The 26,986-nt window shown below is 41.6% G+C and overlaps 1 protein-coding gene across 3 annotated transcripts in view; it reads left to right on the top strand.

The window, feature by feature from the left end:
- Nucleotides 1–7,229: 7,229 nt before the first annotated feature.
- Nucleotides 7,230–26,986, top strand: part of ADGRF1 (adhesion G protein-coupled receptor F1) — a 41,219-nt gene continuing 21,462 nt past the window's right edge. For 2 of the 3 annotated variants that reach the window (XM_040473711.1, XM_040473709.1), the window contains exons 1-4: nucleotides 20,202–20,743; nucleotides 22,061–22,118; nucleotides 24,082–24,231; nucleotides 25,475–25,648. In XM_040473711.1, coding sequence (XP_040329645.1) covers nucleotides 20,675–20,743; nucleotides 22,061–22,118; nucleotides 24,082–24,231; nucleotides 25,475–25,648 — 451 coding nt within the window. In that variant the 5' untranslated portion in view covers nucleotides 20,202–20,674. Of the gene's footprint in view, nucleotides 7,688–20,201; nucleotides 20,744–22,060; nucleotides 22,119–24,081; nucleotides 24,232–25,474; nucleotides 25,649–26,986 lie in introns of those variants that run through there. The other variant, XM_040473710.1, reaches the window with a different exon arrangement.

The following is a 26,986-nucleotide window of genomic DNA, read 5'->3' as shown; positions in this document are numbered from 1 at the left end:
AGCCACAAGCTTGGTTAGCACGTTATCTGCCATCCAAGTTCATAAAATGTTTCACTGCATTACATACACAGCCTCCATTCTTTTCCAATAAATTTCCTTGCTTCCCATCGGCAGACCAGCGGCTAATGCCATATATTTTCAGATCTCTCTTATGAGAGCTTTTGCCCCACTCTTAGGACCAATTTCCGTTGTAACTTTAGCTAATTGACATTGTAGTAACAATTTCAGAATTTCAATTGCTTGACACAGACAGGAAAAAGGTTTATGGTTTGAGCATATAACACATTTTAAACAAATACAATCCACCGCATCTATTAATGGAACTTTATACCGCTTCTAATTTCCACATATCAGAAATAATTCTGCACCGGGCATCTTTGTGTGGATATCATTTTGCACATGGGCAAGCATATCTGTAGTTTACATTTCTGGAGATACAGGCATGCTTTGGAGATACTGCCAGTCTGGTTCCTTACCAACGCAATAAAGTGAATAGAGCAATAAAGCAAATCAAACAAACATTTTGGTTTCCCAGTGCATATAAAAGTTATGTTTACACTGTATGGTGGTCTAGTAAGTGTGCAGTAACATTACGTATACAAAGACAATGCACATACCTTAGTTAACAAGCAGTTTATTTCTAAAGATTGCCAACCATCATCTGAACTTTCAGGGAGCTGTAATCACAGATCGCGAATCACCGTAACAAATGCAGTAACAATGAAAAAGTTTGACCTATTGTGAGAATTGCCAAAATGTGACAGAGAGACATGAAATGGACAAATGCTGTTGGAAGAATGGCACTGATAGATTTTTTTGACTCAGGGTCGCCACAAGTCTTCAGTTTATAAAAAAAAAGAAACATTATCTGTGGAGCACAACCAAGTGAGATGCATTAAAGGAAGTCTGCCTGTAGACCTGCTAAGCCAAGGGACAAGCACGTTTTAAAATTTGATACTGACTTGCTAGTTTACCCACCCACCACCAGCTGCATATGAGACTACCTGTTTCTTCCCACCTGCACAAATGTTATCATTTCTGCTGAATTTTTTCTCACCTGAGAAGTGAAACGTCACTTTTTATCCTTTTAATATATTTTAGAACTATTTGTATTCTTTTTTTTGGCTTATTCCTGTTGGCCCATTTGTGTCCTTGGGCATGTTTTTCTCTTTTAGTGTTTATTTATTTATTTTGAGAGAGAGAGAGAGAGAGAGAGAAAGCAAGAGGGGAGGAGGGGCAGAGAGAGACTCCCAAGCAGGCTCCATGCCACGAGCACAGAGCCTGACATGGGACTTGAACTCACGAACCATGCGATCATGACTTGAGCCAAAATCAAGTCAGTTGCCTAACCTACTGAGCCACCCACATGCCCCTGGTGTGTCTTTTTCTTATTGATTTATAAGGACTACTTACATATTCAAGAAAAAGTCATTTCTGATATAAATAAAAAATATTTTTCTAGGTACTTATTTATGTTTGGATGCTGTTCATTGTATTTTTTGCCAAGAAGAATTTTCCCCCTTTTTATGTAGTCAAATATCAATTGTGTGTGTGTGTGTGTTTGTGATGCCTGAATTATGGTCTCTCTTTACAAAATGCCTTAATCATAAATGAACATATTATTTAAAGAATACAAACAAAATAACCTTTTTTGTTTTCTTCTAGTATTTGTAGTTTTATATTTTGTTTTAAAATTTGTAAAACAGATGAAATTAATTTTGATGTGAGGGGTTAGGGAGGGATACGTTCAATCTCTACTTGGTAACAATAGTGAGTGCCTTTGTAGGTGACGATTTGTTGGCTATAGAACAAGGCATTGCAGGAGACTAATTTTTCAATGAATAGAGTTTTGCAATTTTGACTTTTGTATCCCATTCGTGTGAAATCTACCAAAACTTCACTGAAATAAGTAAATTATTTATTGTTATGAAACAGGAACAGAAAGGTGAGCAGCCCCTACCCAACTCCACTTTAATATCTCCCTACAGCCATATGGAAACCATGCTGTCAGATCTTGTCATTTTTCAAAAGAAGCTGTAATCTGGATTTTCATGTGAAATCCCCTGTTGTTTGAAATGTTAGCAACTAATTCAGAGTTTTAAGAACATTGCATGGGCCAAGCAAAACACATCTGGAGGCCAGATGGGGCCCACAGGGTGCCAGTTTGGGAATTGCGGTCTAGACATTTATTCCTCTCACCCTTGGAGATTCATTTAAGTGACTTTTCTATGGGCTACTATAACGTAGTGTGCTCAGCCCCTATCATGATGTATTTTAACTGATTGTTGCTGGTCTAGTCTTTCTACTAAGCTACAAGATCCTTGAAGGCAGTGTATATAGATTTTGAGGTCCCCATGGCCTAGCAGTCTTGTACCTAGTCAATATTTAATAAGATAGCTGAATGAATGAATGAATGAATGAATTCCACCACAAGCAGGATCCCTGCCAAGCATCTGAACAAAGCAACTCAGGGTCTCAGGGGTTATCTGATTCAGATCACTCCTTCTTTCTACTCCCTTCTGGCCAAGTGCCCCAGTCCATCCTCAAGGCAACTGAACCTCTGTACCCTACAGTGATTTTATGAACAGGTGGCCTCTTCTAACATGCAAATCTTGGCCACTAGATGTCTCCCTTTGCTTAAAGGACATTCCGAAACCCTGGGGTCAACTGGCGGTTTGCTAAACAGAAACCATACTTCCGCAAAAAATAGAATGTCTTCATCTCAGGCCGCCTCTTCAGATGTTTGTCCTCATGAGGAAGTTGAGTACAGCCACAATGACAAAGAAAAAATGCCCAGGGACAGAATCAGATTTATTTTGTTCTGGGAGAGCTTCTCACCCACAGGATCTCTCCCTTGGGAGACAGAGTGACAGTCTGTTGGGTTTTAGCCTCTAATCCAGCCGACTCCTGACTGTTGTTTGGGAGCCTTGTTTGTGTTACTTTTGTCTGGAGCTATAGGCCAGTGGAGAAATGCACATTCCTGTTAAAGGTCTCGTGTTCTAGAACCTGCATGGTCAAAGCAGGATTCTTGTAAACTGCATCAGATTGAGCATTTCCACTGAGGCTGCCCCGACCCGCGGATGGATTTTTCCACATCACTTTGAGTGTAAGTGGATGGGCTCTGTTGCCTGTGGCTGCACTGTCCCCGCCACACCGGTTGGGTCCCTTGAGTCTAGAGAGAAGGCTGCTTGATGTTGTGTAATTCTCATTTTAAAGACAGGCAGAGGGGAAAAAAAAGCAAAGTTCATGATTTTCGTAGTCAGTGTTACCTCTGGCATTCAAACCCTGTAAGCTCTGAACTGATGACAGGCAGTGGGGGGATTCTGCTTGGCCTTGCTAAGTTTGTCCAGGGCTTTGAATTTAGGGACACGTGAAGCTTACTCGCTGAATGAAATGGAAACGTGGATTCTCTCCGGGGGCTTTGGTGGCCCTTCATTTTACTATGAAAGGTTCAGCTGATAAGAATGCTATGTCTCATTAGTGCCTAAGACCATAATGTTGCCTTGGTCTTTTCTTTGGTTATTCTGGAAAGGTCGGACACTTCTGTTTGTATTTCTCACCTGCCTTTTCTCGCAGGGTACCCTGGTGGCTCAGTCGGTTAAGCGCTCAACTCTTAATCTCTGCTGAGGTCATGATCTCATGTTGCGTGAATTCGAGCCCCGTATCAGGCTCCACACTGACAGTGCATTGCCTGCTTGGGGTTTTCTCTCCCATTCTTTCTCTGCCCCTCCCCCATGCACTCTGTGTCTCTCAAAATGAATAAATAAGCTTAAAAAATTCACAACAACCAAAAAGAGGAACACAGACTTTGAAGGCAGGCCCATCATTTACTTACCTGCTCTGTCCTTCCATTTCCTCACCTATAAAAGGGGAATGATGGTGGGAACTGCCTCGCGGGTTGCTTGGAGTATAAAAGCACTTGGAAACTGCTCAGACCACTACTTGGAACATAGTAAGTGCTTAGTAAATGGGGGCTGTTACTACGTGCTTGACTGTTGATCTCTTCTCTGATTTTCTGCCCAGGCCAGTGTTCATGTGTATAGATTGCTACACTTGTCTGTGATATGGATGGGAAAAGATTTCCTACAGTTTTGTGAGCTCTCCGTTTGTTTATTTGAGTATACCTTATATTCAGGCTAAGTAGCATTACAATGATTAAATACCACCCCCAAACAGTTTCTCATAAGCCCCTTTGACTAAGCTTTATCCTCAAATAACTTAATAATTTCCATCTCTATTTTTTAAGCCTTGGTGTTGAGTGTTAAAAGACTATATCAGTTTTGATAAAATCTTTATTTGTTAGGAAAACCTTCTCACTATAATGTACATTTTACACTCAACTCTTCTCTTTACTGTTCCTTTCAGGTTTGTGTTTTTTTTTTTAAATTGTACTTGAAATATTTCTTATTGCATTTAATCATTTCACAGTGTGGAATAAAGCCACCTGAAACAGCTCAGGGCCTATCACACCCTCGAGTCACCATATCATTCAAAGCGACCAACTGTGTTTACAGCTCCTGGATTACAGCTTCTCTAAGACCAAAGGCAGAGACCTCCTAGCACCTCTGAAGGATAAACACTGCCCTCCAGGATCCTCTCCAGCAGCTCACCTGCTGACCACATTCAGATAGTGCCTCACACCCGGTGATAAGGCGTGATAAGATTTAGAAAACTAGTTCCAATAACGAGATTCTGTTCACTTCGTCCTTTCTCCGGGGCCTCAGGGTTGTTGCTATTTATTGCTGTGACTCTACACTTTTACCAGGAAAGCAAGCCATCAGACTGCCCAGGAAACCAACGCAAACAGAGAGATGATTTGATAGGGTTCAAAGGGCTTCCTCGGCCCCCTGGTCTTCCTCCTTGTTCTCTTGGGCATCTATCTATAGGATGCCGGGGCTGGGGGCTGGTTTAGTCAAGGAAGTTCTGTGGTCCAGATGAGCAGACGATATAAAATATACCAGAGGGACCAAAACACATTCGTTTAGCTGCCTTTGTATGCTCAAGTGGACACCTTGTACCTGCTTCACAGGGGAGTGTGTGCGATTTTGCAGCCAAAGGAGAGTTGCCATTGTACCAGAGGAGCAAGCCTTCCTCAACTCTGCCTTCCCAGAAGACCAGCTCTCCTTGGGCTCAGAAGAATGATATGTCACCATGCTGCCACAGTGAGAAAAAACCCGTGTTACTCTCTTTTGCTTTCTGTCCTCCGCAGGGACTCCGGAGCCCTATAACCTAACCAGGAAGTATCGAATTCAGCCTCGCATGTGTTAGTAGATGGTTAGGAGGAAACTAGAAGGGTTGAGTAAGTGGCTTACTGATGAGTCACCCATCAGTAATTCAAAAGCACACCCTATTTGTGAAACAACCTAAACATTGGGCATACTATGATCTCCTTCCATTAAATGCGGAATTAACAATTAAATATATTCATTTGTTTGGATTCAGATTTTCTCCAAAACCAATCTACTCAAGGAATTATTGATGTCTATTGGGTGCCTAATTTTCTACTATCTGCTAAAGTGTTTTCGGTCTAAGAAGAAACTATAGGGATCCCTTTGGTTCCAAGGGCCACATGCCAGCCCCTAGGAAGTTGCTGGGCTTTGCAACACGATGAGCTGGAGGTCACTAACAGACCTTCTATCTGAGCTGCAAGCCCTCCCCCATTAAGCTCCAGAGTAATTGGCCATTTTGTCTGTCTTACTCCTTCGCCTGACCCCCTTCCAATTCCACGGCCACTTCCCTCCCTAAGTAATTAATAGACTATTAGTACCATTTTATAAACACATTCCCACTGTGGTGTCAGTGACTTCTGTGCTCCTACATGCACTTGCATTTTAACACAGACAATAGGAAACAAATAGCACTGAACTGAAAAGATGGCATTTAATTCTAGAACTTCAGACATCAGATCAACTGAGTGAGGACCTTCTGGAAGCCCTCGACCTTCTGTACTGAAAGGAAATTTGGTCTCCATTTGCAATTGGTGGATCTGGAAAATGCGCAAAACCCTGCAGAAAGGGCACAGCAGAGAGTGACATTGACTTGATTAGACTACGAGATCAGGTCTATTTTGCCCAGGCTGGTGGCCGACAAAGGAGGGATGGCTGATGCCTTTGAACAGTTAGGGGTTGTCAAGTCGTCTTTGTTCTCTTGATAACTTCTCCACTGGACCAGACTTAGTCCTGATCATGAAAAATTAGGCTATAGACCAAGTGGCTCAATTGGTATTGGAAACAAGAAGAGCACATTGTGTTTAGGCCAAAGGTCTTCAGCATGAAATTATGAGCTCCAATTTTATTCGGAGAATTGTTCACTCTAAAAGAGATATTTCTATTAGAATCCAGTGCTCTGAAGATCATTTTCTCCTTCTGAAGAAGATGAATGTTTTCTCTTCTGTGATGAGAACAATGTACCTGATTGACTTCCCCTTTTCTTGAATGCTAGGAAGCTCTTCTCCTAAACTTAAGCTTCAAATTTATAAAATAGTGTAGATACCTCATAGGTTTCTATTTGCATTCTTTTTCTCCATTGACACTCTATAGCTTCCCTTTCTATCATTTGTGTAGTGTACGTAGAACTTTCATAGTTCACGTTTCCTTATTTCTAGTCCAATATAATGTTTTTAAATGCATTGACATGGTGAGCCACCTCAAGTCACTTGCAGAATATAAGGGTGTTAGGGGCACCTGGGTGGCTCAGTCAGTTAAACGTCTGACACGCGATTTCAGCTCAGGTTATGATCTCGCAGTTTGTGAGTTTAAGCCCCACATCAGACTCTGTGCTGAGAGTGCTGAACCTGCTTGGGATTTTCTCTCTCTCCCTCTCTCTCTGCCGCTCCCCTGCTTGTGCTGTCTTTCTCTCAAAAATTAATAAATAAACACTTAAAAAATATATGTGTGTGTGTGTGTGTGTGTGTGTGTGTGTACGTGTGTATGGTAATTTTCAAATCAGATGGGTCCTTAGAAAGCAAAGAAGCATGTATTAAAAAGTTAACATGATTCCATTCTAGGTTTTCTAAGGCCAAAGAGCATTCCACCCTCAGCATGTACGCTGTTGTTCTCTTTTGCCCATTCCATATTATCCCACGGGTAAGTCTGAGGTTCCTTTGTCTGGGAAAGAAGTCAGAAAAGGAAAAATAATATTGACCCCTATCTTCACTCCACTGGAATTGCCCACCTCCCCCGCCATTGGAATTATACACGAAGGGCCGCATTCCTTCCGCTTTATGGGGTATGACCCGCGGGTGTCCTGAGGCTGGACATGAAACTCGACAGAGTGGCATTTGATAACAAACTGATCTAGGACAGAAGTGTTCCGCGTTCCCCTAGAGCATTTTTTCCCCCACTTTCCTTTTGTGGTTTCAGAAATCTGCTGCAAGAATCGTTAGGTCTTGGGCTCAGATCTCCTTCCTCTTACCAGGCCTGGTATTGACTCCAAGTGGGAGGGAGAGTCAGCATAAAAGTATTTCTCTTTTCCTTCTTGAAGGGGGTGTGTCCTGGGCTTGTCTGCCTACAAGGGCAGCAACATGCACCAGGAGTTGCTTATGAATCAGTGGACCTGCATGAATGCCAGTAAGCTGCTGGTCAGATATTAGCGATGTCTTTCCAAACAGCATTAAGAAGTGATTGAACCACAGGTACACTGGAGGAGGGGCTCCCTAAGGCTGTGATGTGAAGAGAGGAATCACCAGGTAAGCCCAATAGCTGAGATTTGATTCCTTAGACTGTGTATTGCTATCACCCAGTACTACCTGTTGAGTTGAGATCCCTTTCCCCCGGGGAAAACTCTGATTTCAACATCCCATTTCCCAAAGAAGGCTAAATAAAGGAACAGAGGATGGAAAAAGCAACAAGCAGAGATGAGCAGAGAGTTCATCCTCTTGGTGACTATATAAATTGAGGGAATTTGCTGATTCGCAGACTCCAGGTTTGCTGACTCAAAGCACACACATCTCCCTATCGATTATAACACAGAATAGGGGGTACCCTCTTCTTCAGGTGTGCCTGGGAGGTAGATTGGCTGGAATAAAGAAGGTGCCACCAAGGAAACTTACAAATATCAGTCTCACGACTTCCACTGGTTAGTAATGTATTAGCTTTAGCAATCTCTTAAAATACAAATATTCTCGAGAAGATTAAATTTATTTTCACTTTAGAATGAATTCATATAAGCTCTGCATGAACCAGTATAAATCTGGGAAGTACTTTGCAATTTAGCTCCTTCCCTGAACTGAGAAAAAATCCAAACATTGACCCTTACAATCATTTCCCTGCTCCTTCCCACTAATATATATAAAGTGATAACTCTATTTTCTCACTGATGGGCCTTGAAAATTGGTAATTTTTCTTTTCCTTTTCCTTTTTTTGAAATGAAAAATTCATTTATGTGAGCCTGATATCCTAGATATGGGAAGTTACTGGAGAAAGTACAGAAAGAAGATCAAGGTGGAAGAGATATAGATAAATGATACCTGTGGCTTTTCCGTGACGACACCTATTAAACTAATCTTGATAATAACACACATTGGTGCGAAATTACAGATAGGAAAGAAATAATAAAAATAGATAAGCATAGGGGCGCCTGGGTGGCTCAGTCAGTTAAGTGGCCGACTTCGGCTCAGGTCATGATCTCACAGTCCGTGAGTTCATGCTCTGTCTCTCCCTGTCTCAAAAATAAAAATAAAAAAATGTTAAAAAAATTTAAAAAAATAGATAAGCATATATTCTATAATCTATTAGAATATTTGCACAGCCTTTTATTTATTTTCTTTTCCTGTAACAGACCACTGCTACTTATACAACCATCATCGAAATTAAGAGCAATCTTACAAAATGGCCACACTTAGTAATACTAGCAAGGGTTATAACCTTGCGCACATTATTTAAGCTTTTCGTGCTCTGATTACTAAATTTGCTGAATGGGGGCAATAAGCATTAAGACTTAAAATCAGAGCACGTGCATGTTGAGATTTACCAGGTTGACTTGCAAACACTTCTGTTTTGTACACAGCCACAAACTGATGGGAACTGTTGTTGACATGCCTCACGGGTGTACACGCCCTGCCCCTCTAAAATGGCAGTCAATTTCTATAATTTTTTTAAAGTTTATTTTTATTTATATTTGAGAGAGAGAGCATGAGCAGGGGAAGGGCAGAGAGAAAGAGAGAGAGGGACAGAGAGAATCTCAAGCAGGCTCCATGCTGTCAGCCCAGAGCCCAATGCGGAATTGGACCTCATGTACCCCGTGGGGCTCAATCTCACAAACTGAACCTCACTTGATGTGAAGTGAACCAGAGTCTGCACTTAACGGGTTGAGCCACCCAGGCACCCCTATTTATTTTTTTTAAGTAGGGGTAGAGTTCCCATTACACAGTTTGTCTCTTGCTGTGCTGAGGGTAAGGAGAACACCAGATTTTTGCATCCACATGCCCTCTGATGTCATTCATTCATTCCACAATTAAAGGAATGTAAATATTCTCCTAAAAAAATAAATGAACACATTCATTTAAACTAGGGTCTGTAAGTAACCGATTTAGCACTTTGGTTGGGAGCAACAGTAAACCGGAAGCAGCCAGAGGGTACTGAGTATCGAAGGGCATTACCAGCGGGAGGGGTGTGCCATAAAGGGTGAAGAACTCAGACAGTGGAGAAGTGGTATCCTGGGTACAATGTCACTGAATTCTCAGTTTTGCTTAACGCCGCTTAGGAAACCATAGTCCAGCCAATCTAAACATGTATTTACCACTTCAACAATATTCTGCCTTGTTTTCTTCCTCAAGCTCTTTGGCCGGAAAAACCCATAGCTACAGAAAAGGGGAAACTGCTCCCAGACACATCGGGGAGTTCTAGTTGTGTTTGAGCAGGGAAGTGCTCACAGGATGTCAGGGTCTCTACAGTTCAAGGATAGATAGACACCTGTTCTTAATAGTTGTGAAAATAACCTAGAAACTTGGAGGGATAGTGGAAAAGGTCTATAGTATCATGGCCTGAAACATAGTCTGTCACATGCACAGCTGATTCTAGCTTTGCTGAATGGTACACAAAACCCGTGGGGAAGGGAGGCCCTCTTACCACCCCTCTCCCCTCAAAGCCAAAGATAATCTCAGGGGGTCCTGTTCAATGGCAGGTGGAAACCTGGGCTCTGAGATGTTGAGAATGAAATTCCGCAAGAATCAGCGTGACAGTGCCTGGAACTTCATAAGGTTGGAGTAAATTCCCCGCGAGTAGGCAGTTGAATAAATAACAGGTAAAGAGGAGAATAGCAGTGGGGTATGTAGCCCTCAAACTGTGAAACTGTAGTGAAATCTCGTTGATGAGGGTTCTCAGGCCCCCATGGTGTCTCTGGGTCCTCATTGTAAATGTCAGTTTTTAATCTCTGAGGCCCACACACCTTGGAAACTCTAGGTTTTTTTTTTGTTTTGTTTTGTTTTAAATAAAGTCTTTTGAAATTAAGATGTTAAATAAAGTCTAAGATAATTTCCTTATTTGCTTTTTTATACTAAGATTAAATAAAAAAAGACCCTGATCATATAAGTTCCTTTATTGTTTAGGGGTAAGCACCCATTTCCTGTAAATTTGTGGTATTAGGATAGCTGGTCACAATGGAACAGGTTCACACCTGCGAAGTTTTGGGTAAAAAGACCTTGTCTTAAGGAGATTATATTTTCTATGAAAACCTTGCACACTTGTGTTTGTAGTTTAGCCTAATTTTGTTTGAAGACTTTTGTATACTTAATCTCTTAGCGAATCTGGCTAATTGTTTCCCATAAGAAACTTAACGATACAATTCTTAGGTATGTTACACTCTACTGCGTTGTTGATCAAGATACCAATTAAACAAGTGAATGGTAAAAAAAAAAAAAAAAAAAAGACACAGTGGTGATACATAAGTCAGAATTTCACTATGTGACAAGGTGGCCTTTAAAACTGATAAAGGATTATCAAGATGTCTTGATAAAGAATGGTTCAGTCAAGAAACATAGTTGGGATAACTGGTTGTTCATTTGGGGGAAAATGAACGTAAACGCCTATTTCATACCAAAACCTAAAGTAAGTCCAGAAGGATTAAAAGTTTAAATGTACTTTAAAATGAAAGTTTAGAAGGAAACATAGAATATTTTTATAATCATTTTATAAAACATTTTTTTTGAGGTTGACTCCTAGTTTAAAATACAAAATGGGAAAGATCGACAGATGTGATTTCACAAACATTTTGAGCTCTTGTGCAGAACATAAAAAGTTAAAAGACCAAAGACAAATGGGCACAGATTTGTAACAGAAGTGAAAAAAAGCCAATATCCATGGTACATAAAAGCTCCAAAGAAGCAGTTCTTAAGAAAAAGTAAACATTTCCATAGAAAAACTTAGAACAATGACTTAAAAAGTCAAGCCAGGAAAAAAAAAAATACAAATGGTTAATAAACATCTGAAAAACAATGCTTATTCTTAGTGATAATCAAAGACATGGAAATTAAAGCAATTAGAAAAAAATTTTGCTTATCGATTTGGCAAACACTAAAAAAGATGCTGGGGACAGGGTGATGAAACTGGCATTTCTACACCTCACTGGGGTGTGGACAGGGGTACAAACGAGGAGGTCACGTTGGCCATGCGGATCAGAAGTCAAAGTGCACAGAGGCAGGACTTCACTCTAACCTGGAAAAATCCCGATTTGCCTGGAATTAAGGATATGCAAGAAGTTTCACAGAAGGAACATTTGAGGGCAGATGGTAAGAGTCCAAATAACGAATTTGCCACCATAATGCGTCTTTATCTGAACATAGAGCGGAGCCTGGAAGGTTTTGGAATATCAACTGCCATAATATTTGCAAGGTAGGGGGAATGCCAGGAAACTGGTTCTATTTCTAGAAGAATCACTTGGGGAATATGATTGAAAAACTTGCTTTTACTCATCGGGAAATTATGATGAAAATACTGTTACTAGGCATAGGGAAACAGAGAATGATTGTTTTTTGGTGTATTTGAAATAATTAAGATTTATCACTCTATGGCTCTAAGCATTGAATGGAAGCTGGATATTTGTGTTATTTAAAAAGATACACAGGAAGAGCTTGTTACGTCTTTAATCCGAACTTTCACATAAGAAGTTGCCACAAAGCCTGTTCTCTGGTTCTTTCCAGTAGGCCTGATAAAGTGTGTTTTCATCCGTTGACACTGAAGACACTCATATTTGTTAGAAGGATTGCTTTGAAATGTATACTCTTCTTTTTCTTGAACAAAGAAACCTTATTCGTAAGGAAGTCAGATGGAGATCAAATTAACAATCAGGATTTTCTTAAAATCATCTCCCAAGCAACAAAATGCATTGGCTCAAAGTCCAAGAGGAAGGTTAGATTGTTTTGGGGAGAGAAATTTAGAGAAATAGTTGATAAATTCTTTTTAAAGAATAAAAATCTCTTTAAAGGATAAACATTTAAAGATAAGCCTTTATGTAGGATTCAGGCCTGCCCTTTTCATTTTCTGCAAGTGTCAAATGGAAATAATTCCCACTTTATTTACAACATTGCCAAGATAACCAAATCAATCCATATGAAAGTATTTTGTAAACTAGAAAGAATTATTCTTATTTCTTCTTCTTATGTAACCATCACCTCCCTCAAGTGCCATGCAACTACTTTTTCAAAGGAACAATATGAGAGGAAGTTCAAATTCCATGAGTTTTGCCCATGGAGTCATGTGAGGAAGAAGTCATCTGGGGATTCCAGGAAGGCTGGGTCCCCATTGCTGAGCTGAAGGCTTGGCTGGAAGAAACAGCTTGGCACCTTCTCTGGAATGCCATTGATCATCCTTTAAGGACTTGGTGGTAATGTTGACTCTACCGAACCAAGAGTGACAGGAGAAAAGCTTCAGTTACAAGGCATTGGAATAGAGCCAACCCCTGAGGCTGGCAGTCAGGCTCTTACAACGGGATTGAGTTGGACTTGTCTGTAGGAAATGAACTGTATTAGAACATCCATATTGGGTGATGAGCTCAGAACAACAGTTCATCCTGTAACTAAGACACAAAGCACAGATGGAATGACTTAAAAAAGCCCAGAATCTTTGTTCGTGGGGAACACACAGCTGTGCTAGGCTGACAGCACCAGCATTAGGAGTAATCCGCTGCAACTGAAGTTCCCATGAGTGGCAAAGGACACGCAGACTTGTAAAACGTATGTTAATTTTTGGAACAAAAAGGATCAGAGGAGGAGGTAGGGTCACAAGCTGGACTCTGAAGGGAGATCCCTTCGATGCGATGTTGGAGAGTTTAAATAGGAAACAGAGACCCCAGCAACCCAGAAGTTCTCCTCAAAAGTGGGTCTGGATCGCTGCTTTTGGAGTTTCTCTTAATGGGTAGAGTTAGGGTGTATGAACAGCCCGCCTGACTGTGCTGTGAACCGCCAGTGCTTGGCACGGTGCCTGGGAAATTGGAAGCTCTCAAGTTAGAGTTCAGCAGATTGGTAAAGTGTCCTGGGGAAGGAATGACTGAGCTAAGTCATTCATCCCTTTGGTCTCTTCCAGGCTTAAAGTTTTAGGATTTTTAAAAATCACACCTCTATTCTCAACCCAAGGGCATCATTCTTAGTAGGTTTTCAGCCCATTTCAAAAGATGTTCCAGAATTAGAATAACCAGTTTGAGGAGAAAACAGGTATAAAGCCCAGTAAATTTTTTTTTTTTATCTTTCCCAGGTTCTATTTGATGACTGACACACACTAAGGAAAAGAACAATAAATAAATAATATGCAAATAGAACTTGGGAAATGGGCATATAACAATAGAATCTGAATGTGAATGGATTTGAACTCACCTTATTCTATTGGTTATTTTATAGAGGAGGAAACTGAGTCCAGCAAGTTCTGTTTTGTTTTGTTTTTTAAATTTCACAAGTTCTGACAGATAAGAGACAAACCTGGGGTTGGATTCTAATTAATCTAGGTCTTTTCCACTGTGTTTATACAACAGAAGCATGCTAAAAAACCTGCTAAAATGTGAAATACGGGCTTAAAATTTACCCTGCACACATATTTATGCAGATACTCACTGAGATTCTAAATAACTTTAAATTAGAAAAAAATTTTATTAATGTTTACTTATTTTTGAGAGAGAGAGATAGACAGAGTGCAAGCAGGGGAGGGGTAGAGAGAGGGGGAGACACAGAATCTGAAATAGGCTCCAGGCTCCAAGCTGTCAGCACAGAGCCTGCCACGGGGCTTGAACTCATAAGCTGTGAGATCATGACCTGAGTCGAAGTCAAATGACTAAGCCACCCAAGGCCCCCCAAGATTTTAAATAACTTTAAATTGTAGTTCTTCCAGAAGGAGTTTGTCTAGTTCATAAGGTTCACCAGACCTCCCAGCATTTTTCCAGATGTGAATGGGTTGCCTTCTCTGTCCCCACCTATCTTTTCACCTTTTCTACTATATCTGCCTACTTAAAGGAGCACAAAGAAACTTTTCTCAAAGGCAAAAGGCCCAAGGATTCCTACACAAAGACAGATCCGATGAAAATGTTACCAAAGAGTTATAAAATAAGACATGAAATAAAACCAACGTTGTATAGGTCCTCTGCCTGTAAAGCAAGCACTTCTATTCGAGTCATGATTTCTTTCAGATCCTAGCTGGAGATCTGCTCTTTGCATTAGCATGTGTGTGTGTGTGTGTGTGTGTGTGTGTGTGTGTGTGCATGTGTTGTATACACGTGCCCATGTGAGTCCAAGACAGAGAGGAGGGAGACAACTCTACTAGGATTTCTTCTATTTATGGAGGAAGAAACAATCCCATAAATATTGGTGCCAACAAAGCAGCCCAACGGGTCAACCGTGCCTAAGATTAGAATGTTGCTAAAAATTCTGGGAAGTGTAGGTGTGAGCAGTTCCAACTAAGCACCGCTGTTGATAAGGTGACAGCTGTTGACATAAATAAATAATACTTGGAGCCCATAAATACATAACTGGAAGAATGGAGAGACAATGGACAGCCTTCTCCACAGGCATAACAGCAAGTCTTAATGATTGTTCTCTGCAAACTGAAGGACAGGGATTATCAGGAATGAATTCACTTAAATGAATTCAAGGAAGTGACGAGAGTCTTGCCATGGCCAAGCCTTCCCTCTGCAGCCAGTGCCAACACAGCTGTGGCTCAGGCATCATTGGCCCCCAGCTGCCAAAAGCAAGTGATGTAAACACATATACTCTGATGACAACAACAGCTCCTTGTTTGTGGCTAAGGCACACGGATTCAGAGAATTTTTAATAATCAGGACCCTTTCAGTTTGGAAAGGAAGTCCTGAGAATACCACGAAGTTTGCCTCGAGTAAAGGCAATGTTAAGTGGGATTTAAGATTACCGTACCCATCACACACACACACACACACACACAGTATTTCTTGACATCTACACTGTTTACGACTCTCCTTTGAGTCAGATAATTCAGTTACTATGAAACTGTATTACCTTGAGGCTGAAATCCATCCTTCTATGTACATAGCGGTGGCCATTGACCTGGGAGCGTCTTTATTTGGTTAAGTTAATTTGGTTCACAATCGAAGTCAAATTCTGACACAATTCAACAAGTAACTGTAAAAACTGGTGCTGAAATTGAAATATTAGTAATGTTCATTTTAACCACTAACATAATTGAGGCTTATCACCCACCAGGTATTGTTTTGGTTAGTTTGTATGCAATAATGCATTCAACTCTCGTAAGAACTTCTGAATTATATACTATTTCCTCCATGTTATAGGTTAGTAAACTGAGGTACGGGAAGCCTGAGAAAATGTCAGAGGGCATCTACTTGATAATATCAAAGCTGGTAACTGAACCCTGGACAATTCAACTACAGTGCTTGTTTTGATCCATGTGCCTTGAGATACCATTTTCCCACCTTTGACTAGTTGGCAAATAGAGGATGCCCAGTTAAATTTGAATTTCAGACAAACAACGAATAATTCTGGACAATGAATCGTGTCCCAAATGTTGTATGGCACATACTTAACACTGAAACATTAGCCATTAGTTACCTGAAATCCAGTCTTCCAACTCTATCTAAGGAGGAGGTGTTTACACCAAGGGAGCAAAGAAAAAAATTTGATTAGTTTGAGCTTTGGTCCCAAGCCCCACATTAGAATTCAAATCACAGGGTTGGCCTTAGGGCAGAACTCCTTTTTCCTATCCCAGAACCAGTCTAGAATAATAACTCTCAAACCTGCCTGGAGGCCAGCATCTCTTGGTAACTTTAATAATGTACATGGCTGGGCCTAGCCTGTTTGAGATTTAGTACGCTTAGGGTGGGATGCAGACACTTGCATTTTCTAATGAGCTTCCCAGTGTTTTCTTTTCTCATCCGCTTCTTCTTTCCCCATCTTGTTTTATAGTCTAGCTATTCATGATTGGCCTACAGAGCGGTGACTGAGAATCACTGTTCTGAAGTCCTGACTGTAAGTGACAGTTTACCATTTCTAGCAAGTCCGAGGAGACAGCCTGGAATACACCCTCCACATGGGAGGAAGAGTGGATAAAGGGGCCAAAAGTATGAGAAAGAGTTTCCTTATGACGCCCAGGCTGTCATCTAGGCCTTATTGGGTTGGGTTTGCAGCCTCCAGTCTGGACAACATAGGTGAGAAAGAAGATTTTTCAGAGAGAGATTGAGAGGGAGAATTGAGAGAAAGACCCATATGAGGGCGAGCCTCCCACTGGGACACAGACCCTTGCACAAGGACAGGATAGATCACACCTTACAGGCACAGAGACTGGTTCCCTCTTTGAAATCTTCACCACTACAGACCGTGGTCCAAACAGTGCTCAGGAACTGACATTAAAATGTTTTCCCTGGAGGTGGAGAAAAAGTGAAAATGGGGTTGGAAAGAGCACAGGCTTCCTCTGCAATGTGGCTGCACTCCAAGAAGGTATTGGAACTATTGGGACTTTATCAAGATGAAAAGTTTCTGCATAGTGAAGGAAATAATCAACAAAACTAAAAGGTAGCCTATGGTATTAGAGAAGATATTTGCAAGTGACATATCTGATAGAAGTTAGTATCCAAAATCTGTAAAACAACTTAACGAACTCTACACTCAGGAAATGAATAATCCAATTAAAAAATGGACAGAAGACATGAATAGACATTTTTCCAAAGAAGACATTTGGGTGGCCAACACATACATGAAAAAATGCTCAACGTCACTCATCATTAGGGAAACACAAATAAAAATCACAATGAGATATCACCTCACATCTGTCAAAATGGCTAAAATCAACAACACAAGAAACAACAGGTGTTGACGAGGATGTGGAGAAAGGGGAACCCTCTTGAACTGTTGGTAAGAATGCAAACTGGTGCAGCCACTCTGGACAACAGTATGGAGATTCCTCAAAAAGTTCAAACTAGAACTACTTTACTACCCAAAAATTTTACTGCTAGGTATTTCCCTGAAGAATACAAAGGGATACATGCACCCTGATGTTTATAGCAGCATTAACTATAATAGCCAAGATATGGAAATAACCAACTGATGAATGGATAAAGATGTGGTATGTGTGTGTGCGTGTGCGTGCGTGTGTGTGTGTGTGTGTGTGTGTGTGTGTGTGTAATATTACTCAGCCATAAAAAAGAATGAAATCTTGCCATTTGTAATGACATGGGTAGAGTTGGACACTATTACACTAAATTGAAATATGTCAGTCAGAGAAAGACAAATAGCTTTCCACAAATGTGGAATTTAAGAAACAAAACAAATGAGAAAAGGGAAAAAGACAGAGAGAGAGAGAGATAAACCAAGACACTTTTAACTAAAGAGAACAAGGGGCGCCTGGGTGGCGCAGTCGGTTAAGCGTCCGACTTCAGCTCAGGTCACAATCTCGCGGTCTGTGAGTTCGAGCCCCGCGTCAGGCTCTGGGCTGATGGCTCAGAGCCTGGAGCCTGTTTCCGATTCTGTGTCTCCCTCTCTCTCTCTGCCCCTCCCCCGTTCATGCTCTGTCTCTCTCTGTCCCAAAAATAAATAAACGTTGAAAAAAAAATTAACTAAAGAGAACAAGCTGATGGTTAACCAGAGAGGAGGTAGGTGGGAGGATGGGTTAAATGGACAATGGAGACTAAGGAGGGCACTTGCTGTGATGAGCGCCAAGTGATGTATGGAAGTGTGAAATCACTATTTTGTACACCTGAAACTAATATTACACTGTATGTTAACTAACTGGAATTTGAATAAAAACAACAGCAACCACACACACAAAAAAACAAATAGAAATGTCCAAGGGCACGTCGCAGAAATTATTAAGTTCCATTTCACAGAATTGTTCTGTTACTTAACTATTCTGTTCTGTTATTTATACATACATACTCCTACATTTTATTATACGTGTGTCTATACATGCACATGTTATAAAATATATTTCTTTTTATCGAGCCTGGTCAAAATGTTTGAAAAACACTGCCCTAAGCACAAATACCCATCACTTTGAGAATGCACAGAGCAGGCCAGAGGAAATAGGACCCGAAGAAGATAAATTTTGAGAAGCAAGAATCTATAAGAACAATCTGGAGCATAGGCTGCTGCTCAAAGAAAGTTAAAAATCAGTAGATTTTGAAGGAGTTTTGGCAAGTGGGAAGGTAGCGACGGGAGAGGACCGAAATTCACCTAAGGGGAGAAGGTAAACACAAAAGTTGTATATGGTTCATTGCTTATTTTTCTTACTTCCCTAGAAAGCCCTGGAAAGGATCGCTGCTGACACGTAGGCCACGCCTGTGGTAGTCTTTATCCTGTCCCTAATGCCTTTTTTCTCTTCTTGTAGACCAGAGGGCAAAGTGTGGGGGCCTGTCAGGCATGTCAGGACTTGTGTGAGGGTTAAGGTACACCCAGGAAACAAGGTAAGAGCTGGAAGGCAGGGTCCAACTCTGCGTTTTCTGTGCTGCTGGTCAAGCACACTTATTCTAATGGTGGGTTATCGAGGCTAGGAATCCTATTTTTTCGTCGTTTCCTATGGCGATGTGAAAGAATGTTGCGAGCCCATTGCACTCCTTCATTTCTGTCGATGCTGTCCAATACCACTTTTCAAACATTGTGAGAAAAACCCCACGTAAAATGTGCCACCTTAACCATTTTTAAGTGTGTGGTTTCAGTAGTGTTAATTAAGTATATTCACATTGGTATACATCAGATCTCTGGAACTTTCTCATCTGGCAAAACTGAAACTTAGACCCATGAAATAGCAAGTCCCCATTTCCCCCTCCCCCAAGCCCTTGGCAACTGCCATTCTACTTTCCATTTCTATGAGCCTGACTACTTTAGATACTTTATACAAGTGGAATCATACAGGATTTGCCTTTTTGCAGTTGGCTTCTTTTTCTTAATATAATGCTCTTGAGGTTTACCCATATTGTATCATGGGACAGGATTTCCTTTTATTTTAAGGCTGAATACTATTCTGTGCCTAATAAAACTTTTGGCAATAACAGAAATGTCCTGTGTCTACACTGCCTAATATTGGTAGCTGCCAGCTACATGTGGTTATCGAATACCTGAAAAATGGCTGGTGTGACTGAGGTGTTGCATTGTTCATTTCATTTTATTGTAATTAAAATTAAAATTCAGACTGCCACATGTATCCCGTGGCTACTATATTGGACAGAACAATTCTAACTTATGGTGATTTTTTGTTGTTGACACCAAATAACCCGGGTATAAATGATGAATTTTGTGACCCTGACCATGTGCTGAATTTTGTCTCAATTCTTCTCACATAACCATAAGCTTGAGGATAATTCGTTGATAATTACGTCAACTATAAAGAAGGAAATTTGCTGCATTGCTTCATTATTTTATGCTTAAACACTGATTCCATATATATTCCAATATATATTCCATATATATTAATGCTTCTAAGGATCATTGGTTATTTTAATGCTTGCTTTTACTGATAAAAGGGAAACCGTGAAATATAAAAAGGCTGGATGTTGAATGCATTTAGTCACAAAGTTAAGCAAGTCATAATTTTAAAATAGCCTGTGTTGGGGCGCCTGGGTGGCTCACTCGGTTGAGCGTCCGACTTCGGCTCAGGTCATGATCTCACAGTTCGTGGGTTCGAGCCCCACATCAGGCTCTGTGCTGACCACTTGCTCAGAGCCTGAAGCCTGCTTCAGATTCTGTGTCTCCTACTCTCTCTGCCCCTCCCCTGTTCACTCTTTGTCTCTGTTTCTCAAAAATAAATGTAAAAAAATTTTTTTTTAAATAAATAAATAAAATAAAATAGCCTGTGTTTAGGCAAATTTGAGTGCTCTTGAGCAATTTTCTGGGAAGTTTGGAAAGACAGAGACTTAATACCTTCTGCTCCTGGAGCGAAAGTAATGGTATCTCAGGCTACACACGTGAAATGGAAAAATCATCAAACACTCAGGGCTTCTGATCTGCTCATTTAGGCCCAACCACTGTGTGCATTTTTAAATTTTGGCTTGAACGACTTGTTTTTTTGTTTTTGTTTTTGGTGTTGGTGGTGGTTTTTTGTTGTTTGGTTTTTTGGGTTTTTTTTGGTTTTAGTTTTGGTTTTGTTCTTTTTTTTTTTTTGTTTTTTTTTTTTTTTGGTTTTTTTTGCATCAGCTTTGCAGCCTTGCATGGTACATCAATCGTCTGGCCACAGACCGTGAGCCCGGTTGAGTCCACGGTAAGGAGGGAGACCAGCTGAAGATGAAATTGCACATGCTCTGGCTCATCTCTTTCTTCACACTCACTGACGGCGGGGAAGGCTTCCTGGGGGTGAGTTGGCACATGCCCCATTTTTCCTCCTTACCGCCACTCTTCTCTCCCTCTGCACTTTGAGAACCTATCACTCCCTCAGCAACTGGAGCTATATAAGTTAGTAGACTTGGAATCAGAAGTCCTGGGCTCTTGTCTCAACATCACCAACATGAGCTGTGTAGCCTTGGACAAACAGTTTCATCTCCTCGAGCTTAGATGATCGAACTGCAAAATAAGGAACTCAGGCTGAACCATCTTGGAGATCTCTGCTAGCTCAGCACATTCCTTCCTATGGTTTCTTTGACCAAGAAGAGGCATACAGATTGGCATGGGCAATCCTTGGACTCTCTTCCCTCTCTACGCTCACTTTCTTGATGCTTTCATCTAGGATCATGGTTTTAATGTTCTCTGATGGCTCCCCAATTTACATCTACCTCTCAGCCTTTTCCCCTGAACTCTAACCCTGTGTATCTACTACCTACTTGCTATTTCCAGTTGGGTGTCCAATAGGCCCCTTAAGTTAATGAGTCCAAAATTAAATTCTTGAGTTTTTCCTTGCCAAGCTTGCTTCTCCTTTCTCATTTCAGCAAGTGGTGCCATTGTCCCTCTAGATGCCTGGGAAGAAAATTTATTTTCGTGCTTGACTCTCCTCATAATCCATATCTAAACCATTGGCTCTTGTTTTGTTTTGCTTTATCTTTATAACACACCCAGAATTCAAACATTTCTCATTACCTCTATGGCTACCACCTCAATCCACACCTTCAGTATCTCTCACCTGTGTTATTGCACTAACTCTTGAGATGCTCTCATTGCTTTTGTGCTTGTCTGTTCCTAACATGGCTGCGGGATTGAACCTTCTAAAAAGTAAAGTAGAGCATTCTCACGTCTGTTCAGAACTCTCCGGTGGGTTCCTATCTCACTGAAGTAAAAGCTAAACCATTGCTATAGCCTATAAAGATCTACACAGCCTGTCTCCTTGGAGATACTCTCTGATCTCACTTCCTGCCCCTCTCCCCTTACCCATTCCGCTGAGCTACTCTGGCCTCCTCATTCTGTCCTCCCATGCCAGGCATGTTCTCATCCCAAGGATATTGCATGTGCTGTTCCCTCTGCCTGGAAAGTTCTTTTCCAGGGATTCTCAGTTCCTCACCTCCTTCAGGGTTGTGCTCAAAAGTTGCCTCAGTGAGGTCTTCTCTGGCCACCTCTCCACCATCCCTGGCTTGGATTTTTAGATCCATAATTTCAATTGTTCTGGGAGTTCCAACAGCGCCTTATGAAGTACATCATTACAAGGCCATGTTGTAATTATTCTTTTGTTCCCCTCTTAAATAGAGAAATGAAGGCATGAAAACAAAAAGAGGACTCACTGTGAATAAGAAAAATCATCCAGGTGAGACTCCTGTAGAGTGTGGTGTGATAGACACTGGTGCCAAGGGACCAGGGTTCAAACCTCAGTAGTGCTTGTGACTGGTGGTATGACCCTAAATCTGTGAAATGAGAATAACAGCAATCCCTACTAGCAAAACATTTGTGAAGGTTAAATAACATACGAAGGCATAGCATCCTGCACCATACCTGACAAATAGCTCCCCCTTTCCTTCCTTATCTCAATCCTAACAAAGTCATTAGTGGGTACAACTCTCAGTCGAGAAATGGGTTGTGTTCTGAAATTCAATTTGTCGTTCTGACGTTTCAAGCACCGAATATATTTCTTGGAAATAATGATGTCCACAGATGGTTGTTCGGTTCCTGGGTCAGTCCACAAAAGCCTTTCACCAGTGCAGTGGTCTGTCATAAAACAGCGTTCTAATGGTGTCATTGAACTTACCACCATGCAAGGCTGGCTATGATTCTTCAGAAAGTGAAATAAAAATTCAATTTGGAATGCCATGGATACATTTTCCCTCAGAGTAAAAATACAGCTAGTATTTATTGAGCTGTTACTAGATGCCAGGCACTATTTTAAGTGCATTAGACGAATTAAATCCTCACATTGACCCTCTCATTTAGGAACAGTGGTCATCTTTATTTTATAGATAGTGAAATTAAAAACAGAGCTAGGGGCAAATGGAATGATTAAAACCCAGTCAACCTGACTCCAGAACCAGTGCCATTAACCTCTGACACTGACCATTCCCCCACCTCTTACCTGCTTGGGCAGTGGGAACAGGAGTCCCCTTAGCTCTCTCTACTTGGTGTGGCTCCCAAACCTGGGGCAGAGGCTCCAGCCTACAAAGGGAGGGGAGAGAAAGAGGCAGGGCTGAGGCTTTATGGAGTGAGATGGTGGAAGTTATGGCAGATAGGAAGCTCTTATAAATGTTCTGGAACATGTTAGCCTCAGCCAGCTTCCTGCCTTCTGAAAAGTCTAGGGGTTGATCTGCTGATTTTTTTCTCTACAAATTTCCTTTTTGCTTGGACATCCCCACCAGGTCCCTAAGAAATGGGACAGTCTCATAGAAGCTCCCAGCTCATCTGTCCCTGCAAAAAGCATGGATGTCCCGAGAAATCTAAGACTTCTAAGAGATTTCACTGCCAGTGGAAATCAAAGGAGACCCAGAATAAAAGGATGTTCACCTTTTCCCCCTTTTTCTCTAAGGTCCTTCACGTTCTCAATCTGGGATCCATAGATGAGCTTTGGAGGATCTTGAAACCCCATGAAATCGTGCACTAACTTTCACGTGAACGTGCCTAAATGAGTTCTGGGTGAGAGAATACTCACAGGACTCATATTCTTTCTGAGCCCAGAACGCTTAATGGCCTCTCCTTAGGGAAACAAAAGGTGCTGCTCCTCAGTGATAAGGCATTGATGAGACTTGAGTAGGGTCTGGTTTCGTTTGGCTTTTGCACATCACATAAGGTACTCAAACTTGGCTAATTGCTGGAACCTCTTCCCAGGAGAAAAAAGGGCTCTTTGCTAAGTGTGAGACTGGGGGTTTTATGCCAGAGATACTTCAAGGAGCCCAGAGCTGAGAGAGTAAGAAGGAAGAGTGACTCGGATTTTCTCCCATCTTCTCCCTTGGGTCTTGATCCCTGAAACGTGACCTTGGATGTCCTGAGGAACTGTGTAAAGTCAGCAGGGGGAGGCCAGGGTGGGTCAGGGAGAGTGGGAGCAGCTGCCTGAGCAGAAGTGGGGGGATAGACATATATCACTCACATGTGGGACTGCCTGCAAGTGTTTGCTCTGGACGCTCATTTGTACTTAATGTCTGGACGAGCAGATGTCAGTAACAAGCTTTGTGGCCCAGCCTGTGACCCCCCAGACTACATGTGATGGTTGCTTCATGGTGGCTTCCTTGACAATATTTGTCTCTCAGGCTGAAAGAGGAGACTCCTGACTCTCTTCCTGTCTTTAGGCTCAGTCCAGGAATATGAGCTGCTGCTTCAGGTGGCCTACAGAGATTCCAAGGAGAAGAGACACTTGAAGAATTTTCTGAAGCTTTTGAAGCCTCCATTGTTATGGTTACATGAACCAATGAAGATTATCAGCGCAAAGGCCACCACATGTAAATCTGCCCTCTGGGAACTGGGAGTAGAAATGGGGAAGGTGGGTGTATCAGTCAGGATAGGTTAGGTTATGCTATGGAGACAACCATCCCCACCATATCTGTGGCCGGAAAGGATACATGCGTTCTTCCTTCTTCACGCTATATCTCTACTGCAGTTTGGCAGCATGGTTGTGTTTGTGTCACTTGGGAATCCAGGCTAATCAATCAGAAACTACCTCAAATGTACCCAGTTTGAGCCAAAAAGAAATGGAAAAATAGAGGGTTTCACATTGGCAGTTGAATTCTCCACCTCAGAAGTGACACACATTAGTTCTGCTCACAATTTATTGACCAAAACTGGTTTCATGGTTCCATTCAACCTCGGGGAAGGGGAGGAGGTGGGGGCAAGATATGTAATCTTACTATGTGCTTGGAAAAGAGCAAGAACTAATTGACAAACAGCACTAATGACCACAATGCTGGGGTTCAGAGATGTTAAACGATTTGTCTAAAGCAGTAGTTGTCAAAGTATGGTGCCCAGATTAGCAGCAGCAGCATTATCAGGGAACTTAATAGAAATCCAAATCCTTGGCCCCATCCCAGACTTACTGAATCAGAAACTTTGGGATGAGACCCTCCAGGTGGTTCTGACATATGGCAAAATTAAAGAATCATTCACTGCATATCATGATGCATGTTTTCACAAGGATGTCTGGTGACTTTGTTCCAGTTTTTTGTCTATTATAAAGGAATGCCTTTTGATGGGGCATTTTTGGTCAGTTAGGAACTGAGACTACAGAATTGGCTGATGGAATTTTTCCTCATGACTCTCAAAAATGTCTCTCGGTGTTTGCCATCTTGCTTAAGGGGCCTACCTAAAAACGGTGTTAGGTAGATAAGAGGAGCCTGCAATGAAGTAGTGGAGAAATACCTTCTAGAACTCTTAAATAGCTATCAGGTTTGTATACCCTCTTTTGCTTCTCTTTGCCATTCCAAGGGCTATCTACTGGGCATTCATCCTTTCTTTGGATGCTTGACCCAGCCACTTGATTTTATGTTTGCCAAGCGTTTGATATCAGCCTCAGAATCTATTGAGTTGGACGTTTCCTTACCTTAAACACATCGCCATCCTAGTTTTATCCTTCTGGCTTTTGGTGGGAAACACTGGGTTCAGACTCTAAGTCAGAAACAAGGATGAGAACTCAACGCTAGTCAATTGATAAATCAGACCCCGCGAGACCAAGCTCTGTTTTCTGTGCAGACTGTGGGCACCAGAATGGGGTCCTGCAGTGTTCCTGTGAGGACGGCTATTCCTGGTTCCCTCCCTCATGCCTTGATCCCCAGAAATGCTACCTTCACACGGCCGGAGCCCTCCAGAGCTGTGACTGTTATCTCAACAACCTCACCCAGAGCCTCAGTTTCTGCGAGAGAGCAAGTAAGCACATCAGGGTGCTGGGAGGAGAGCTCCAGGCCTGCACCCCGGCACCCAACAAGCCATGGAGAGGGAACCCCAGCTCTTCACCCACGTATTCCACTAGCAGAGTTAGTGTTTGCAGGGTCATCAAAAGGTGGTAACAGTATACCCCACTAGGCTTAACTGCACACAGTGAGAACATCCTAATTGCAGAAAATTCAGACGTGCAAGTTGATATTTGAGCATCAATTCAACCCTGAGGTTCATCTAGCTGAGCTCTGCAATTCTCTGATTTTATTGAGATTTAGGGAGATGCACCGAAATCCCAAGTAGGGGAGCTGCTTGAGTAAATGATTTTCTTTCCTGCCTTCTTTCATTTCATTTGCCAACATCAGCTTTCAGAAAAGGGAAGTCTAGAGGTGTGAGAGCAGGGAGGAGCACATAGTGATTATATTGAAATACATGTTCAAAATTGCCAACAGGTAGGTGTACTGAATGCATTACCAAACAAAACAAGAAATTAAAAATCTATTTTAGGAAACCAGTGGAAGCTGAGTGAGCTGTCGCCTTAGGTTTATGTTCAGTGGGTGATGAGGCGAGCCAAATGACATGGGCTTCAGGGCTTGAAGGTCTTTAAAAAGTTTCCTCAGAGATTACTCCAGTTATCTTGAAGCTTTGGATTTGGGCAGAGCTGAGCAAAGAGTGAAGGAGAAACTGAAATAGCCCAGATCTTCTGGACATTTCTCGCTCCCCTTCCCAGGACGATGCCAATTCACGAAGGCAATGCATATTTATGAAACGCCATCTTTATACCCGGATCAGAGGCAAATTCTGGGAGGACACAATGAAGCACTTCTCTCTATGTATGAATTAGAAGGCTAGTTGGGGAGGTTAGGCTACAATACAAGAAAGAAGATAATATATTTTCCTCAACAAATTTGAATGAAAGTCTACCTTTTGAAGGGTGGTCTGTGTCTATTCCATCTTGAAGAGAGACAACCATGGATGAGACAGGGATTACACTCACAAAGGTCTTCCCAAAGTGGAGCAGGGACATATAAACGTGAGAAATGCTCACAAATAGATATGTCTGTACAAGAGGTTGTAAAGGGGGTATGAACAAAGGACTGTAGGAATTTAGAGGAAGGAAAGAATCTTTGCAACTGGGGATCAGGGGATGGCTTGCACAGGAAGTACATTTCACTAGGTCCTTAATGAAGGATAAATGGTATTTATCCATATAAAAATGGGCAACAACTTGTCCCTGAACAGAAAAGTACCAGCAATGGGTAAACAAGCATATGCTAGAGATAGCAAGTAGTGTTTTATTGTTTTGTTTTGTTTCTTAATTTTTAATGG

This window comes from Herpailurus yagouaroundi, unplaced genomic scaffold (genome assembly GCF_014898765.1).
Source record: "Herpailurus yagouaroundi ecotype Mexico unplaced genomic scaffold, PumYag 139, whole genome shotgun sequence".
Taxonomy (NCBI): domain Eukaryota; kingdom Metazoa; phylum Chordata; class Mammalia; order Carnivora; family Felidae; genus Herpailurus; species Herpailurus yagouaroundi.
Note: the sequence above shows the minus strand (reverse complement) of the source record. Positions and strands in the feature narration are given on the sequence as shown.